General features: G+C 47.1%; 1 protein-coding gene across 1 annotated transcript in view; it reads left to right on the top strand.

Moving 5' to 3' along the window:
- Positions 1–394: 394 nt before the first annotated feature.
- SRRM4 (serine/arginine repetitive matrix 4) overlaps positions 395–19,732 on the top strand; it is a gene marked incomplete at its 3' end in the record, with an annotated part of 131,901 nt that continues 112,563 nt past the window's right edge. Inside the window, exons 1-2 of the mRNA XM_079763246.1 lie at positions 395–493; positions 17,171–17,399. Of these exons, the coding sequence (XP_079619372.1) occupies positions 454–493; positions 17,171–17,399 (269 nt within the window). The 5' untranslated portion in view covers positions 395–453. The remainder of the gene's footprint in view (positions 494–17,170; positions 17,400–19,732) is intronic.

The raw sequence follows: 19,732 nt of genomic DNA, 5'->3' as shown, positions 1-19,732 counted from the left end.
TTATTACTTAAAATGAAATAAAATTTAAAAATTCAACTTCTTAGCCACGCTAGCCACATTTCATGTAGTTTGTAGCTACTATATGGACAGCACAGATAATAGAACGTTTCCATCATCACAGAACATTCTACTGGACAGAACTATTAAGAATCAGACTCTTGACCTGCCCCTCCCAATCCCATAGGGAAACCTCTATTGGTGACAAGAGAGCTTATTTGGAGACTCCTTTCATATGTGTCTATGGTAGATGGCTTCATGATCAATTCCCCTTTCTCTCTTGGTAAATATGTCCATCATTAGTGCCCTTCTAGTGACTTTTGCCTACCTCTAATGAGTTCAGAAAAAGCAATTATTGGAAAATATTTCAGAACATACAGAGGAGCAGCAAGCCCTTGGAAGAGATGTTTTGAGGACTCACTTGCCAGCAATTGACACCTGGGAACCTCCACCCTGATGCTGTGTCTACTGATGCTTCTGCAAGAATGTTATTGGGGTAAGTTAGTTCAAGTTCGTCCCAGCTCAGTAATGGGAAAGAAAATTAAACAGAGGTGCTCAAATGTATCAAGGAGAAAAGAGAGGTCTCGGTGGGGGATGTAGACTAGCTAATAAAAGGAAGGCACGCTTGAAATTAATGATTCAAAAATGCCCGAGTTACCAAGTTTTGTATTTTAAGTATTCAGTGGGAAAGACAAAGTGGAGAAGTTGGAACATACACCAGACATAAAGAAATTGCTAGAATAGCTATCAGCCAAGAAGTAATTAGAAAAGACTTGGATGAGTCGAGGCATCTGCAGGGTTGGCAGAGGGTAAGGCATGGGTATAAAGTGAATCTGCCAAATTGCTCCATGATTCAGGACCTGGGTGGGTGGGGAGCCAGGATATCAGGGGAGCAGAAAGCCCAGGGAAGAGCTGTCTGTGCAGAAAGTTTGCTTAGGATAGCCATCTGGAACCGTGACAAGAAGGCCTAATGGCGGATTGGAATGAGCATCATCAAAAAGAGAGGAGTGAACCTTATCAAGGTGGCACAAAACGAATCGCAGGAGACATGAAAGTCTGTCAGATGGAACTCAAAGTGCCAGTTTTATTGCTGATTAAAAAATAAAAACCTCTTGTAGAGGACACAGCTTGCTAATACTCTTCTGAATTGAACTTAACCTCCAATTCCAACTTCAAGCAAACAAAGCCTGCTCAGCGAAGCCCAGAATGCACCTTTTCTGCAGGCAGGCAACACCCCAAAGAGAGAATACTGAGCTGAGCATGTTCAGTTTCTTCTTCCAGATTCACCAATCAGGTGGGGCAAGAGCTGGGAGTGTCCCTCTATTGGAGGGTCCCCTGCAGGGAAACATGAGGAGTAGGGAATAAATGTTCCTCCTCCCACATCCCCTTCTCCTCCCAACAATATCAGGTTGTCTGAAGAAAATGGAATATTGCTTTTAAAGATAAAAGAGAATCAGAATTACGAAGTCATCAGAATCTGAGGGAAATGTATGGGGCCACCTGCTTGCTCCCTCTCTCTTTTTCGGGTTCCTCATTACTAGATTTTTAACATGGATAGACTTCCAATGAGGCCCTTCAATTTCATGGCATTCTTTCACCCTCACTGCTTCTGCTTTTTGTGATTTTCACATTGACTCTATGAGTTAGGTGCTCTTATCATCTCTCTGTTTTACTGATGTGAAAACAGGCTCAAAGATGTTAAATACCTTGTCCAAGGCCACATAGTAAGTGGAGGAGCCAGGGTTTGAACCTAGGCCTGTGCCCTTATCCAGCTCAACAGTCTCAGTCCAACAATCCGCAGGGAACTGAATCTTGCCCCAAACTATATGAGCGAACTTGGAAGTGGATCCTTGTTCCAAAGATGGAAATGTTCTGTTATCTGTGCTGTCCATATAGTAGCTACAAACTACATGAAATGTGGCTAGCGTGGCTAAGAAACACTGCCCCAGAGAATCTGATTGGCCCAGCCTCTTTTCTTTGTTTCCATACCAGGCTGTGAGAGGAGTGTGTGGGTCCACAGGCAATTCAAGACTTGTCCTATCCAGCAGAAACTGGAATCCTCTGCCTTGGGAGCTGCCCATCACAGATGGTGATTGAGAGAGGTGTGCTAGGGTCAGACAGATCAATATTCAAACTCCCACTTAGCTGGTAACTTGAACAAGTCACTTCTACCTTCTGAGCCTATTTCCTCACCGTAAATACAGATTGCCCATTTCATAGGAATGTTATAAGAATTCAGTGAGACACTGAGTGCTAAAATGTAACAGAGTGAACACTGAATAAATGCATATTGTTCTTTTTGTGATAGAGGAGTCAGGAGAGTGAGTGCTAAGCTTCTCATGTTTTACCCAATTATGACAAGCCTTTTCATACTGCTATGTTTTTGTCTACAGTGTTCTTTTTCCCTGGAATGCTCTTCTATACCCTCTACCCAACTCCCTCAATTTGATGAGCTCCCACTCACCCTCTTTTTTTTTTTTTTTAAATATATTTTATTGATTTTTACAGAGAGGAAGAGAGAGGGATAGAGAGTTGGAAACATGGATGAGAGAGAAACATCGATCAACTGCCTCTTGCACACCCCCTACTGGGGATGTGCCCGCAACCAAGGTACATGCCCTTGACCGGAATCGAACCTGGGACCCTTGAGTCCACAGGCCGACGCTCTATCCACTGAGCCAAACCGGTTTCGGCCCCACTCACCCTCTTAAGACCGAACTCAACATTCACTTTTGGGGAGCCTTCTCAGATTCTCCCAAGCAGAATGAACTGCTGCCTCTACAAATCTCTACTAGGTTCCTCTTCCTTTCTCTATCAGCACTCTTAAATGCTATATTACAGTGATCTGATGACTCAACTCTCTTCCCAACTCCCAAGTAGGCTGGAGTTTTTCAAAACTAGAGAACACGCTTGAGTCATCAAAATGTTCCCTCAGTCAACAAGGACAACTTGTTAAACATTCACCAAATGTCTGAGTCAATGAATATTTAGTGTATTAGTTACCTATTGATGCTTAACAATTCCCTCTCTTGAAATAACATCCTTACTATCTCACAGTTTCTTTGGATCAGGAGTCTGGGCATGGTTTAGCTGGGTCTCCTGCTCCGGCTCCCTCACAAGGCTGCCATCAAGGCATGGCCCAGAGCTTTAGCTGTCAGCCATCTCAAATGGGAAGGATCCACTTCCAAGTTCGCTCATATAGTTTGGGGCAAGATTCAGTTCCCTGCGTATTGTTGGACTGAGACTGTTGAGCTGTTGGCCAGAAGCCTTCTTTGATTCTTTGCCATATGGGCCTCGCCATAGAGCATTTCACAATACAAAACTGCCTGCATGCGAGTGAGCAAGAGAGGACAAGAACGATAGCCAGGGAGAGTGCTAACGGGACAAAGTCTTTGGTAGTCTAATCACAGAAGTGACATGCCTTTGCTGTATAGTCTGGGGAAGCAAGTCCCTAGATACAGCCCACACCAAGGAGAAGGGGGTTACACAAGGCTGTGAGTATCAGGAGGCAGAGATCCTGGGGAAACATGCCTGGAGTTGCCCAATACACTTAAAAATGCAGAATAAAACAGGGGAGAAAAGGAAGTGCCAAAGGGAGATGAGGAAGAGGAGGTGGAGAAGAAGAAATAAGAAGAAAGAAAGGAAAGGAAGAGGACAGAAGGGGCTCAGTCATCAAACACTGATTAGACATCAATTGTGTTTTCAGGAAGGTGGTATACAAGAGACACATGTGCTGAGCCGTGGCTCCTCCCAGGGGTGTCTGTCAAGGTGGAGAGATGAAACACCTACGTGAGGAATGACTACAGAGCAACTCATGGTCCTCTGTGGGATGGACTATGGGGTTCATCCGACCCCAGTGTTAGGAGATTGAGAGGAAGGGGAATTCATTGGGTCAGTATGTTGAAACGGGGGGGCTAACAACATGGGTAGGTTTGCTAAGGAGAGAGGAATAGTGTGGGGAAAAGCTCAGAAGTGAGAGACTTCTTAAGTAGAAGGGACTCTAAAGTAACTGACATGGAGGATCCAGAAGAGCATGAGTGGGACACAAAATGGTGGAAGCAAATGGAGACCAGGAGAAATTTGAGTTCTATTTGGTGGACCGCTAGGAGGGTTCGAAAGTGCTAGAGTGGAAGCAGTATTAAGTAGGGTGAAGCACAGACGTTTGGAATCAGAAACACTGGCTTTCCAGTCCTCAGCTCCTCCAGGTATGCAAAGCTCCTTGGACAAAAATCCTGAGCCTCAGTTTCTTCATCTGTAGCATGGTAACATCTCTCTTGTGTGCTTGTTGTGAAGATGAAATGAAATAGTGCAGTAAAGTGCTTAACATTATGCCTGTCTTATGGCATTACACTGCTATATGGCAGAGTTGCTGCCATTGTTGTTGTTATTACTATTTAAAGGGTGGGGGGCCTGATACCCTGAGAGATTAAGTTAAGGGTGTCAAAGTCTTCCTTTTAGTGGCAAAACATTTATTTAGCCTTTCGCCTGGTCTCTTACTCATTGTGGACCATGACAGATGAGCAATGGGAACTTTAAAGTGACAGATGTGCCATCTAGGAAAGGACAGAGGGAGACGGGACTGAGGAATGACCTAACAATGCCTGGAGTCACGGTCAATGGAGCTACAGAGGACTGAGGAACTGTCTTTACAGAAACGTAACTCTGAGGCCAAGGCGAGGGCAAGTTCCCAGAATTTGCCTGGGACACTGGCACAGTAACTCTCATTCAGAGGGAGGAGCCTGGCTAGGATTCCAAAGACAGGAGGGGCCTTGGAGGTCAGAGGTCAGAGGTCAATGGGATGGATGCCCTTCCTTGTACTGTCTTGTTATCCTTTGAAGGAGGTTGTTGATATGAACAGTTGCGGGCGGGACCACTGGGAGGGTCTTAGACTTGAGTAAATTAAGATACTGACCCTCTGGGATGGTGGGATTAGAAACTAGGGAAATTCGCTTGCTTGTTGCATCTATCATTTTGACTCCCAAACACCTTAAGCATTTTTATTCAGATCAAATGTGCCTCCCTGGCCATGTCCTATGCTGTGGTTCTTTCCTCTCCACTTCTTCCACCCAAACTTACCAGTTGTGGGTTACATTCTCTCCGGTTCTGCTTTCTACTCTATTATCTCATAAAGTGGTGGTTCTCATACTTTTGAATTTCAAGTGCTAGTGCATTTTCAATTAATGCACTTGAAACTTGCTTGTTGAGATAGAGATAAGATACAGAGATGTGTCTCAACACATAGACTGCAAACTCTCCATTTTGTCAAATAAATACCTTTTAAAAATTATTCCATAAATGACAAGTGTTATTTCTTATTCCAAACAAAGAAGAAAGGATAGTCTGAAATAAAAGACAGTCTCTTAAAGGGAATAAGCTGAGCTTTCTGAGAAACTCCCCCTACACCAACTTAATTTTGTGTGAGTAGACTGCCATTTGGAACCTGTAGTCATAGGTGGTTTATACTAATGTGTTCATAGTTTGATAACATGTTCGTCTCAGACATATCAAACTCCTCCTATGTGTCAATCCCTGTGCTAAAGGCTGGACCCAAGGAGATGAAGGACACTTGGTATCTGCCAACAATTCAGTCCTGATGGGAAAGCATCTGTGAATCATGCTGCTGATTGCAGTGTAATCCTCCAAATGACGTGGGCATGGCGAGCAGTTTAGACAACTTGCTAAGGGTGGGCCGACAAGAAAGTGAAGGAAGTTTCACGGGTGAGAAGGAAGTGGAGGAAGGAAGGGCACTCGGGCAGAAAGAACTGTCTACTGAAGGGGAGAGAGGGGTGAGAATAAGCACTGCCATTTATCTTGGATCTACAGCGTGCTAGGGGCTTTCATGTCAGCTCATTGTAATCCCAACCACAACTCTGTAAGGTGGATGTTACCATTTTCATTTCCGCCATACAGAAAGGAGGCTCAGTAGGGAACACCACTTGCTGGAGATCAAAGAGCTAGAGGCAGGCATGAGGTTTGAATCTGGCCCTGCCTGACAGGAAAACCCATGGATCTGACTACCTCATTGGCGCCCTCAGGAAGCCTCGAGGGCTCTCCTCTCTTATCCACACTCCCGATACTGCTCGTGGGGAAATGAGGCAGGAAATGAAGGCTGAGGTTAAGATGGTCAATACGTAGGGTTGCCAACTAAAATGCAAGATGTCAACAGACCAACACACTTACATTCCAAAAGGAACCTTCAGAACCCAAGAGCGATTTCTGCAAAAAGTTCTTGCTTCCCACGAAAACTCAAGTTCTCATTATAGTCAAGCTGCAATTGGATTCCCAGTGAAGCAAGATGGCTTTAGGTTAGCCCTCTCCACCCACCCATCCCTCGAAAGAAAGAAAGAGCAGTCTGTCTGGTTTCTTATATGGAGAAGGCCATGGAACAGACTGGGTCCCAATGTGGCAATGTCCCTAAAAAGACAGGGGCAGGGCACAGGAGTCCTAGACCGTACTATCTTGAGTCCACAATCTTGTGGGGACTTCTTCGGGCCTCCCACCTCATCCCCATTTTCTCTCCTACTCTAGGCAGCTAAGCCTCTGCTTTGCCTCCTGTCCTTTGTAGGGATTGGGGGCCCCCACCAGAGGGAACTGGGAGGGAGCCCACTTTCGGGGCACTTAACAGCGACAAGAGCTTCCCTTTCTTTTCTTCTCCCTGTGATTCCACAAACAAGAGGGCTTTTAATCACAGAAAGCAGACTGGAGTGGAGTTTTTATCTAGAGCCATTCACCAAAGGGATCACGTTTAGTTTGCCTTTGAAGACATGAAAAAGAGTGTCTTCTCTTCCTTCATCTTTCCTGTCTGTCCGCTTTAAAAAACAAAAGACCGTTCGAAGGGAAAATGCTCCCCTTGTGGAAAAGACGTAGAAACTTCCTTGTTGGTTAAAGATGCATCATCAAATGCTTTTGGGCAAATTAAACCTAATGCTGTTCTACACGGTTTCTTTCTGTTTTTGTTCCACCATTTTTCTGCCAACCCTGTGACCCAGAATTACACACTTTTTGCCCTTTGTATTGGAGCTGCCTAGAATTTGGGGTCTGGTCGTTGTGTTAACCTTAAGATTGCTGGGGAGTGTTGGCTGGTGCATGGGAAGAAAGAAAAATAGATGCAGGCATTTTGGATACATTGTCTCATGTAGTCCCTCCAACAGTCCTATCCAATAAGTACCACTCTCCCCACTTTACTGATGAGGAAACTGTAGCTCATGGAGGTTCAGGCTAGATGAGGTAAGATATATGCTTTAGGGAGTTATGGCCATTGGGTGGGAGTTAGGGCCAGGAGGCAGATGCTGCTAATTTGACACCCACAGAAAGACTTTGTTGACTCCCCTTAGTTGCACTCTTTGCCTTCAGAATGACTCACCCACACTCTAATGACAAACCCAGAGCTATGATTGTAAATGTGGGTATTTCTCCCTTCCCTCCCCTCTCTTCTCTCCATAGTGGATCCTGAGAGCAAATAAAAGTCTTCCCACCTTCCTGACAGCTCAGAAGGAATAAGCCAAATGAGGCAACTTGCTCATTAGAAAATAGACACTAGGATTTTCAAAATGCAGGTGTGCATGACGTGTCGGTGCTGGTCAATGATGGGGCTTGCTGACCACTTTGGAAAGGTCCCTGGATTCTCAGCCATAGGCTGCACCTGCTCACTAAGCGATTAAAAACATCGATAGGAAGCCGTGGAGGCAGGCTGCGGAAACCTGCTCGATCCGATAGATGTGGTTCTTTTCCACCGTACCGTGGTCTGCAGGGGTCAGCACTTAAAATACAAAATGAAGATTTGGATGGGGGTTGGATGGGGGTTCGGGTTAAGGATGAGAAGGGAAAGGATTCAGTCAATCAAGTAGTTGTGCTTATCGTGTGCCAGGACCTGTTCAGAGTGTTGATATTGCAGCCATGAACATGACAGATGATATTTTCCAGCCCAGAGTGTTCCCTCTAGTAGATGGGAGGGTGCAGGCAGATTATTCCTTATGTAATCACAATGCATGGTGATTGTTTCAAAGGAGCTGTGGGTGTGCAAGGGGAGGGAGCGGCCCTCATTGGGGAAGTCAGGGGCTGCACCCCAGGAGGAAGGTTTTGAGTTGTGAGCGTTATATAACACTGATTGCACTTAACGTCACCGAGTTGTAGAGGTTAAAATGCTAAATTTTAGGTTGTGTATATTTTACCACAATAAAAAATGCAGAAGAAATTAAAAAAAATAGAGGGGGATTGGACAGATGGATCTGTAAGGTCAGTGATTCTGTGACCTTAACTTTGACTCTCCAGGCTGGGTAAGAAGCCACTGACTTTGCTGCTTATTCTAAATGTGCTCTCATTGAATGCCCAGCAGGCCAGGCTGTCGCATCATACCCCGGGCAGTGCTCCAGGGAGTTGGGCCGGTCTGGTCTGCGGCAGGTCTTCGGTGTCAACATGAGAAAAAGGAAACAGGATGGACAATGTTGTGAAATCTTAGGCAAGTGAAAGTCAGTCAATTTAGAAGCGTATTCTTTCTTCTGAGAGCATGTCTTTCTCTCTCCTGCATTTTGGGTATAAAATGTGCTTTTTCTTTTTTCTTTTTTTGCAACGATCATGATAATTTGTGGTAATTGATTATTTCAAGAACTGTCTACACTTGACAAAGAGAAGTCTCACAGCCTCTATTTATTTCATTTATTTATATTTTTAAAGTTATACTTGTTTGCAGAAACCCGACATCTCGGGATGCTCATTGCTAACTTAGAAGGGGTCAAATGGCTGGAGTGGGGCCTGCGAACCTGCATTTCTCTCAGCTTCCCGGGAGCTGCTGCTGCTGGTGTGCCCTGTGCTCAAGTTCCGTCTCACACCTGTGTCTTTGTCCTACAGAGCTCGCTCCCGGGAGTGTCCCCTCCCGCCCCGCCTCCTGTGTCCGCCCGGATAGCTCATACTTCAGGTCTCTGTTCTCCCTGATTACCCAGGGATGAGTGCTCCTTATGTGTGCACTCCAGCCCTCTGTGTGTAGCCCAGGGGTTCCCCACCTTTTCTTGGCCATGCCCCACCTAAGCATCTCTAAAATCCTGATGCCCCCACCCCGTGACATAGAATTCTTATTATTAAAAAAGTGAAGTCCTATTCACATGGAGAATGCTTAAAAGGCCATTCACTTGGTCTAAACCAGTGGTCGGCAAACCGCGGCTCGCGAGCCACATGCGGCTCTTTGGCCCCTTGAGTGTGGCTCTTCCACAAAATACCACGGCCTGGGCGAGTCTATTTTGAAGAAGTGGCGTTAGAAGAAGTTTAAGTTTAAGAAATTTGGCTCTCAAAAGAAATTTCAATCATTGTACTGTTGATATTTGGCTCTGTTGACTAATGAGTTTGCCGACCACTGGTCTAAACAAGCTTCCAAAGAACATGGCATCCATGAAAGAGAAAAATAAAAGAACAAAAGGACAGTGGAAGTACTGAGGAAACAATCACTAAGAAATTGTTAAAAAATAATAATAATATGAAGTGATATGAAAAAAATAGCAAATAAACTTTCCAAACATATAATAGAGAACTGAACTGAAATGCATAAATGTGTCAGAATATATATTTATATACTGTATATGAGGCCCCTAGAACCATCAGAAATGCAAAAAATTCACTATTAATAACTCATTCTCAAATTACCACCCTTTAAAAATCAAATCGCCCCCTGTGGGGCGTGTGCCCCACGTTGGGAACCACTGGTGTAGCCCATAATATCACAGGAAACAGCACAGTCACTGCCTGTCTACCTGTCTATCCCCTCACCTGACACCCTCCCCTCCCCCCCCCCCCCGATTGTGAGCATATCAAAGGCAGAGATATCATCTCCTCATTGAAACCTCAGTGCTTGGTACAACCTCTTGCACGTGAGTCTGTGCCCAATGCATTTTGTAATTTGTTATAATAATGAGAGAGGGCACATGTCTTGAATTACTTTTCTGAGACCCAGCCAAGCTCTCCTGGTTTGGGGGCCATATTAAGTGATCCATTGAGTAATACCTCTGGCCTCCTTCAGATCGTGTAGAAACCCACAGAATTGTTTTTCCAGGTCAATTCCACCTTCCTTCCTCCTAAGTTTCTGAAAGCAGGGAGGCTGGCTCTGTTACTGAGTTTTGCCACCTCTCCATCTCTCAGGAGACCCTGTCCACCCCCTGAGCCACTGGCATGGGTGCCCGCTGGTCGAACAGAGGCTCTCAAGATACTGCAGGTGCCTCTGGCTCAGCGTCACATGGAGCACGTGGGGTGGGTAAGAGCAGGAAGGCCACTACTCGAGAGGCAGGTACAGCCACACTGTTTAATGGGGAAGTGTCTCCATTCAGCTTGGTAAAGAGCTGCTTCTCTGGACCCCTCCAGGGCCCATTGTCTGCACTTCGTCCTTCCCTGGAGCCCAGGCTGCCTGTGTCCAGTGCCCACCTGCCGAGTCAGCTCCATGACCTACTAGTTGCTAAGTAGTTTGAATATCACTTCTGGGCTCAGAAAGACCTAGATCTAAATCCCAGCTCTTCTTCCATTTACTACCACCTGTGTGACCTTGGGCAAGGCTCTTTCTCTCTTTTGAGCCCCAGCTTTCTTGTATGCAAAAGGGGTGCGTGTCTTAATAATAGCTTCCTCCTTGGAATACTCTGTGTGTAAAGTGCTTAATCCCTTGCAAGGCAGATAAGAAGAGCTCAATACATGCTAGTTTCTGCTATTATTACAATTACTGTTATAAATATTATAAGCAGAGAAAAGCTGCAGAGTGTCACTCCTGGGAAGATCCTTAGAGATGCTCAGTCCCAGGAATCGACATAGAGATGAGGGGGGGCATGCATATGCACAAGGAAGGCTGGGTGAGAGGCAGTTAGGATGGTGGTGTTTGTGGCACAGAAGAGAGCATTGACCTTCGACTATAATCATTCAGCTTCTCCAGTTTTAAAGACTCTGGAGCATGAAACACAGCACATCTGTAGGCCAGATTCATCCTGTGGGCTGCCAGTGAAGCCCTCTGACAGGCCAATCTCTTCCTCTCACAGATGGGAAACTGAGGCCTGAGTCAGGAATGAGAGTTTCCAGAGTTCAGCGAGGACAGGAATGCCGGCCCTTCACACCCTCTGTGCATTGCCCAGGCGCATCTACAGACCCCCTGAAGGAGATCGGGCTGGGAGTCATAAGCTTGTTGCCCAGAGTCCTGAATAATAGACCTCGGGAATTCTCCATGAAGTCTAGTTGAGAGGGACATTTAAAAAAATAGCACGTATCACTTTTCTAAAGACAAAATTCTATGACATTTATTTTAATCTCAAAGAAAAGTAGCAGGGAAAGGCACCGTGGACCCGTGCCTGTTCTGGCTGTGTCACCTCAGACAAGGCCCTGCACTCAGCTGGGAGCCCGTTCAGAGGGCTGAGCGGAAGTCAGTGGGAAGATGCGGTTATGCTGCGCCTTGGGGCTGTCAGGAGCCTGTGTGGAATCTGGCCTGCCTGTAAGGCAACCCAGTTTCCAGGAGGAAAATAATGCATTAACTACCGCATCACATCGCAACACTGACTATCGATTCCTTTGGTAATTATTTTGGCAACATCCAATCCAGGAGCAAGGACTGAGGGAATTTGCCAAAGGGAGCTGTCCCCAAAGCCCCTGCTGCAGACCACGCCCGGCTTCAGATCTGCCTCCAGGCCTGCGGGTGCACAGCCCTGGTTTTCTCCTTTGTGGCCTCCTTTTTGGTCCAAGCCAAAAGTCAGTTGCCTCTGTCTCTGCTTCAAAGCATTCCAGGAGAGAATTCGTTATTTCTTTTAGTAGAAAAGTAACAGGCAAGACAAAGTAGCCACATTCAGAAGTTGCAGCCTATCTTTAAAAGCAGAAGGCACTAGAGGCAATGCGCGCGCACACACACACACACACACACACACACACACACACACACACGAGCCCTGACATGGAGGAGGGATGCTTTGGGATGCAAAACTGGATTCTCTTAGGCAAGTCCCCTTGCCACCTTCCTGTTGTGCGTCCGCATTTAAATACGACATGAGCTTAGTCAGGAGATGAGATGTCCACAGTGTGTCATGCCTACTGTGTGCTGCTTGTAAGTAAAGGAGCTATGCTACACACCTCTGCATAAAAAGTCTGTGGAGTCCTGACCAATGTGGCTCAATGGTTACAGCATCTGCCCTCAGACCAAAGGGTCACAGATTTGATTCCCAGTCAAAGGCAGGTACCTGGGTTGCAGGTTCAATTGCGCACCCAGGACAGTCGGGGCACATGTGGGAGGCAACCAGTTGATGTGTCTCTCTCACATCGATGTTTCCCTCCCTCTCTCCCTCCCTCCCCCTCTCTCTAGTCCAATGCTGGCAGGCCCCTTTCCAGTCCTGGAAAGGCAGGCTGGCTATTCCCACAGGTAGATAATGCAGCATGTCCTGCGCACTAATGGTGTGACTACTACTTGAGAATCTCTGTAGCATCTTTGTCTCAACCTGTGCTCTTTTTTTTTTTTTCTTTTAATGGAATAATCTTGAATGAGAAATATTTTTTAAATGGAAGGATAAACCATGAGAAATTTTAAAAGTATACCTGGAGAGGGAAAGAGGATGGGTGGGGCAGGGTGTCTAGATTTGTCTGAATATACCTTTTTGGAAGTTTTGACTTTAGAGCCATGTCAATATTTTACGTAATTAAAAAAGAAAGTTATATTTAAAAGCAATCTCTAAAATTCAAAAGGCAAAATAAGTAAATAAACCTCAATGTGATTTTATTCCAGTTGACTTTAAAACACAGTAATTTGAATATACACCCAAGTGAGTAGTTAAAAAAAAATCTTAAACTGATTTTAGCAGTCACATTCTAGGTAATAGTCTAAGCATGGTCGTTCTGAAAGGGGTGTGTGTGTATTGTGGGGTAGAGGAATGGGCAATTATGTTGGTGTCACTAAACTCGGATTTTTGGCATGGCATAAAGGAGATACAAGTATAAGATGTATGATTAATGGGGCAAACCTGTAGCCCTTATTTGAGAGGAAATTATCAGTTGAAAGTCATAATATATACCTTTTGTCCTCAAATAAAATTTCCTAGGTCTCCACTCTAAAAGTCCCAGAAACAGTAACTAACCCAGTAGAGGTGAACAGCCCGGGCACCCACTAACGGGAACCAGTGCTGTTTGGAGGAATGGCCGATTCCAGGTCTGGGCAGGGAATTTGTGAGTTGAGCTTGGAACATCTTGGCATATCAGAAAAAGAGAGTGCCGTCAAAGGCTTCTCTGGTGCCAGAGGACTCGGGAATCAATCGAATGGGCTGTTCGGGCTTCGTGAAGACAGTTTCAGCATTGAGAATACTAATAGCAATGAACTGCAGCGCGTCAAATACATTTAGATCTGCGTTTATCCGAAGGATAAAAAAAACATACCCACTACTACCTTGTCAGCACACCATCTCTATATTTTTTTAAACCAGTAAGTAAAGAGAAAGGGGCATGTTTCTATTCTGCTTTTTCTGTACTATTCGGACCCCGAGTTACCCAAATAGTTGATGAAGGGGTACTTCTCTGTAGAAGTGTTCCAGCTCATCCATGAAAAATGAATGGTAGATTGGAGCTCACCACCATTTTTCGACCTCTAATAAATTCATAAATTAGACAGAGATCCTCAGTGTCAGCTAGCATCACAAGAAAAGGAGAAGTCATAAATTATTAACCTCCTGGTGAAATTTCATTTGAACTTAAATCTGATTAAACTTTCTAGATCTTACTGTCACTTAACAGGAAATCAAGGGCTTAGAGAAACGTGTTATTGATGCCACAGGTATGCAGTCAGGAAAACACAGGTTATGGGAAACTGTACTAGACAAACAACCAAGTTTCTAAGAAAAAATAAGACAGAGCCCTGGTCAGTGTTGGTTGGGCATCGCCTGTGCACTGAAACGTTGCTGGTTCAATTCCAGGTTCAGGGCACGTGCCTGGATTGGGGGCATGCAGGAGGCAGCTAATTGATGTTTCACTCTCACATTGATGTTTCTCTCTCTCTCACTCTCTTAATAGCAATAAAAAATCTTTTAAAAAGTACTTAAGAGAGTAAACATTGGCTATTTGATGATATTAAGGAATTATTGTTAATTTTATCTAGCATCATAATGACAATGACCCTAAACTTAAAAAAAAAAAGCTTTTTTTTATCTTTTAGAGATAATCCTGCAGTATTTACAACTGGACTAATGCAATGTTTGGATTTGCTTCACAATAATTTGGGAGTGTGGAAAGTGGGTCAGAGTGAGATAAAAAATCAACTGCAGCCCGGCCACAGTGACTCAGTTGATTTAATATCATCCTGTGCACCAAAAGGTTGCCAGTTCGATTCCTAGTCGGGGGCACATAACTGGGGCAACCAATCGATGTTTCTCTCTCTCTCTCTCTCTCTCTCTCTCTCTCTCTCTCTCTCTCTCTTCCTCTCTTTAAGCATGGCCTCAGGTGAGGATTTTTTAAAAATCAACTATGTATTGTAATGGTTGAAATTGGAAATGGATACACAGGGGCTCATTATACTAGTCTCTTTACTTTGTGCTACACATGTTACACACATATAGTACACAAGTGGTGACTAGAATGTAGTGACATAGACTTGATAACTGAAGCTATTTTTATCTGAGATAGCAATGAATGTATTTGTCTTGTAGAATCTTGGAAATTATGCAACTAGGGAAGGAGAATTCCTGGTTTATCTGTGTTAATCCAGGGGCATTTGAACCCATGTCTACCTATATTTTAGGAGAGGAATAGATAATAAACATCAGAGGTGGGATTCAGATCAGACACTAGGTGCAGCCTTCAAGAAGTGAGGATTGGTAAACCTTGAGCAATGAAATCATTCCCCCCCCCCCTGCCCCAAATGTCTATATGAAGAAATACAGAATCCTGTAGTTTGAATAATTTAGTCTGATCCATTTTAAAGGCACAGAGAGATGAATTGGTCTCATTATCATATTTCGTATTATCCCGGTAATTATTTGAATTATTTATTGTTCACTGGACTTTTAGAAATGGGTCCAGAGTGTCAATATCCAGATGTCCCTTAGTGCTGATGGACAATGATTAGCCATATTGTACTGTTTAGGTATCAAAGGAGGTAATGTTATGCAAATAGAGACTTTATCAATATTGCAGGAACTTCACACTGGAACTGGCTGGGAAATGTTAATTGATCTTGTGGAGGTAAGGACCCAGCTACCACTTCCATGCAGGTGACTCAGTTCCCACCTCAAATGCCATGATTAAGGCTGAGTTTAAATATCCCAGGCTGCTTACAGAACCAGCTCTCAAAGGCTTTACAATGAAAATGTCAGGAAATAGGGCCTCAGAGCCAAGGGCAGTACGGGTTTCTGAGAGGCAGGTGGGGATGGGAAAGGTCTCTAGTTTCCTTTACCTCCAAGCTCCCCAGCCCTAACTAACCCCACCTCCTGGCAGCAGCAACCCACTCTAAGCCAGCAAATGCATCTCTAGTTGTCGACCAGAAGGGGTCACTGCGGAGCGAGCAGCGCTCCCAGGCACTCACAGAAACCGACTCAAATATCCAAATACACATACATATATCCAAAGTGTATGCGCTTCTGGGCCAGTACCCGGCTACCTCCGGGTTCTTTTTCCTTCTCCTCCTCCAGCTTGTTCTCTCTGCGTTCCTCCTCCTCTCCCCCCGCCCCCCCCACCCCGTTCCCTTTCAAAGAATTCCTGAAGTTCACTTTGCTGTTGGGGTTCCTGGGTCCCCATAGCTATCAGCAAGAGCGTGGGTTTGTTAGAGCTGTGGTGCAGACCTGGTGCTAGGCGCTTGGAGGCCTTTAAGAATTGGCGAGTTTTCCTTCCAGGAGTCTGCAGCCTGGGGAGAGAGAATAGCAACTCTACTGAGAGTAAAGGGCTCCAAGGGAGAGATGAGCTAAGGGGTCCTACAATTATCTCTTTTTCTTAATGAAAACCCCGAGGGTGAAAGTAGAGAAATTCTTCTGCCAAAACCCTCTGTGGCTAGGGTTTATTTGTGGTTCTGAGCTTCCACTTTCAGGGATTAGGGTTGAACTGGGAAGGGGTAGAAGATCGAGAAAGAGCTAAAAAAGTAACTATTCCCCCGCCCCCCACAATCCTCAGATTTCCCCCTCAAATCCCTCCCCCAAAAGCTTTCTTCTCCAAAACAGGCTCTTCTCCCGAGACAAGCTGTGTTAAGAAAAGTGGCTGTAGCCGAATTCCCAGAAGTGGGTGGGGTGGGGTGGGGTGGGGTGGGTGGGGTGCTCTTTCCTGTGGACCGCTTGGCAGCGGGGACGGTGGACTGGCTGGCTGAGGCACAAAAGCGCCGCATGCACAGATGTGACGATGCGCCCCTCTGCGGGCGGGGCGGCTTGGCAGATGGCGAGAAGCCGAATTGGTGACGGATTGCCCATCAAATGGCACTTTCTGGGTGGTGGGGATCTCGAGGTCCTCAGGCACAAAGAGGAACACAGGGGACCCTGTCTCTTGCCTAGGCAGCCCCTCCCAGAAGTGTGTGGGGTGGGGAGAGATTGGCTTGGGGGGAGAGATTAAGTTTTTACTCTCTCCTTCCATAGGAGATCCGCTTTGAGACTTGCCAAGGGGCTGGGAAGGGAGGTGGCCGCCTGGATCACACCCAAGAATGGATGGAGGACGGCCTGCGATAGTGGGGGAGGAGAGGGGTGGGAAGCAGGATCTACTGCCTGGTTCCGTTCGGGGTGCCGATGGCTTTTCCTGGGGTCAGCTCCGCAAGTCTGTCACCGCGGGGGCCCCAGTGACAGGCGCACGCCCCGCCCTTTCTCCTCCCAGGACCTGCGGGCTTTTGTTATGCAGATGGCGGCGGAGGGCTGAGCCGGAGGAGGCGGGAGCTGGTGGGGAGGAGGAGACAAGAGGAGGGAGGAAAGTGCAGCTTGCGCGACCAGCCTCCTCTTCCAACGTCACATTGTGAGAGAGACAAAACCCAGCGCGCCTGAGCTCACACGCGCACGCACGCACAGACGACCCGGTCGCCTCTTCTGCCCTGGCGCCGCCGAGAAAGCCAGCCTTCCCTTCCTAACTGGGGCGCCGGGGCTCCACAGGCTCAGTGCGCAGCCCCGAGCCAACCCAGAAGCCGAAGAACGCCGGGGACAAGCCTTCTTTCTCCCCCGCCTGCCCGGCTGAGGCACCCCATCCCCCGCCCTGAACCCCGATCTTTCCCACCCGATCCCTCTAGGTTTCGCGTGGACAGAGCCCAGAGCCGGGTGTGCCCCAGTTTGGAATCATCGTTTCAGCACTTCGGACAGCGCCCCGGGAGTGGCCCTTGGGTTGGCTATGGCGAGCGTTCAGCAAGGCGAGAAGCAGCTTTTTGAGAAGTTCTGGCGAGGAACCTTTAAAGCTGTGGCCACCCCGCGTCCTGAGAGCATCATTGTCGCCAGCATTACAGCCCGCAAGCCTCTGCCAAGGTAACGACCTCCTTCTTAAGGGGGAGACCCTGATGGGCCCCCTTTCTGGCCTGTGCCCTGAAGGGTGGATGCAGACAGCTGGGCCACGGTGCCAGTCTTTCCGTCTTTCTGTTACTACTCGCTCTCTCCCGCTGGAACATGGGAACTAATTGCTTGCATGAGGTGGGAGCTGGCGAGAAGGGACGGGGAATCTTTAGCAAGGAGCAGCACAACTGTCTGCTGACCTGGCAGCTCTGGTCAAGAGGTGTTGCTTGCTTGGGTGGGGGTGTAGGTGGGATACGACTTGACTGAGAAACTTTTCTTGGTCTCGGGAGGAATGGTGGGTTTGAGGTGGCTGGAGGTGTTGTACACACAGAGATGAGGGCTGAACCAGCTCAAGCAGTGTTCGGCGATAGTGGCACACTTCTGTACTCAGCTCCAAAACTAGCAAGCTCTGAAGGTTTTGACAAAAGCCCATATTCTGGTCCCTCCAATACACCCCAAAAAGCACCCTGCTCCTTGCCTTTCTGGCTTCTGTTGCTGCTGAATTCTGTCCTCGCCAGCATCCAAAACCAGGAACGGAGCTCAGGAGTCAGGGAGGAGCCTCCAAGATCACAGGGATGGTCTTGGAGGAGTTTTATCTGGTCTTTCAGAAAGGACCCGAGTGCTTTGCACGCAGGCATGAGAAGGGATCCTTAGGTGGTGGTGGACACAGTGTGACGAGGGGAAGATAGGGAGAAGGGAAAGGGGTGCAGAAAGAGGGAGAAGAGGATACGGGGTGAACGGAGAGAAGGCTGAGCAACACGGAAACACTCCAGGGTGGAGAAAACCCAGTTCTTTTCATGACTCGTTCAATCTAGAGGAGTTTGAGAATGAAGGGGAAAAGGCTGTGCCCTCCGTCAGGGAAAACCGAGGCGGAGTGAAAACTCATCATGTGCTGGTGTTGGGTGAGTGGTTTGGTGGGAGATAAAGAAAGAAGTGGACCAGGGGAGACTGGAGGATTTATTAATCCTGGCAGCCTGCATTAAGGGAGTAGATTGAAAATATGTCTGGGAAAGTGCTTCCGACAGAATGCCCGTTCTGGAACAGCCGAATCCGAACTTTCCAGCGGCCGAGGGCTGGAGGACCGACAGGGAATCTACCCAAAGGCAAACTCAGCCTGGAGAACTTTTCAAGGTCTGGAAGGGGCCCGGCTCATCTCGGTCTTTAGAAAAATGGGTGCCCCCCATTGGGAATGGGTGGATGCGGTGAGGGGCCAGCAGGGTGTAGGGGCTGCAAGCAGCAGCAGCCAGTGTCTGTGGATGGGAAGGAGGGCGCACCTCTGACACAGGCTGGAGAAGGGGAACAATGACACCCAATGCCATCAAAAGCCCATGTTTCTCTGCTTGGAAGGAGGTTCTTTGTAGAGAGTTTTGACGTCAGCGGTTTTGTCTCCTTGGGTTTCTGCCATTCGTTCCACCTTTGGAGTGGGTGCACCTACTGTTGGCAAATCAGGTGCTGCGTTGGCCAAAAAATAATGCCCTTGTCGAGGGGACCAGAGGGAATTTCACTGGAAACCAGCAGCGTGGCATTTGGTCTAGGGTCGTCCATAGATTTCAGGGGTCCGGGGAAAGGCGAGCAGATTCCTGGTGGTATTTTAATTCTGCAAAGCTTGCCCAATGCCCTACCGGCTTGGTGCCCTCACCCGGTGTCTGTCAGTCTGTTACTGGCATGCTCTTTTCTTGGTCACATTCTCAATCATAAAAATCTCCCGCGAGTTCTTCCAACTCTCATGTGTGTTGTATCTTTGTATAAATCCCAATCTCAACCATCTGAGAATCTCACAGTAGCCAACCCTCCCCACACGGTGTTTTTTCACCCTGGTGTCTTCTAATGTTCTGGGTCTCCACCCCTGAGACGAAGGCCTGAGCCACAAGCCCCTCACTCATGTCCTGCTGGACGGATCCTCTTCTGTAACAGGTGTGGCCTCCCTTAGAACAGACTCCACGCTGTACCCGCCTCAGTCCCCGTGCCTCCCTGCCTGAGGCGCCGCTGTTATTTCTATTTCCCAGCTGACAAAACGGCTCAGCAAGGTAGAGCCACTTGTCCAGGACACTCAGCTGCGTGGCAGGATGAATAGAAATCCAGGTTTGTCTAACAAGACTGTCTATAAAACCTAAAACCTGGGTCACCCCAGCCAGCCACACCCCGTGATGGTCCATGTCCACCCCCCTCTTAATGTTCTGTGCTTAAGGGTGAAAGTCCCATGTTTCTAAAGCAGAGGTCTTAGGAAGGGAAGGGACAGAGGCACAGGCATAGCATCGGCTGGGCCCCAGCGGCTTCCTCCAGGGGCAGCCTGGGGACTTGGTCTCATC

Source organism: Cnephaeus nilssonii (genome assembly GCF_951640355.1).
Source record: "Cnephaeus nilssonii genome assembly, chromosome: 22".
NCBI lineage: Eukaryota > Metazoa > Chordata > Mammalia > Chiroptera > Vespertilionidae > Cnephaeus > Cnephaeus nilssonii.
Note: the sequence above shows the minus strand (reverse complement) of the source record. Positions and strands in the feature narration are given on the sequence as shown.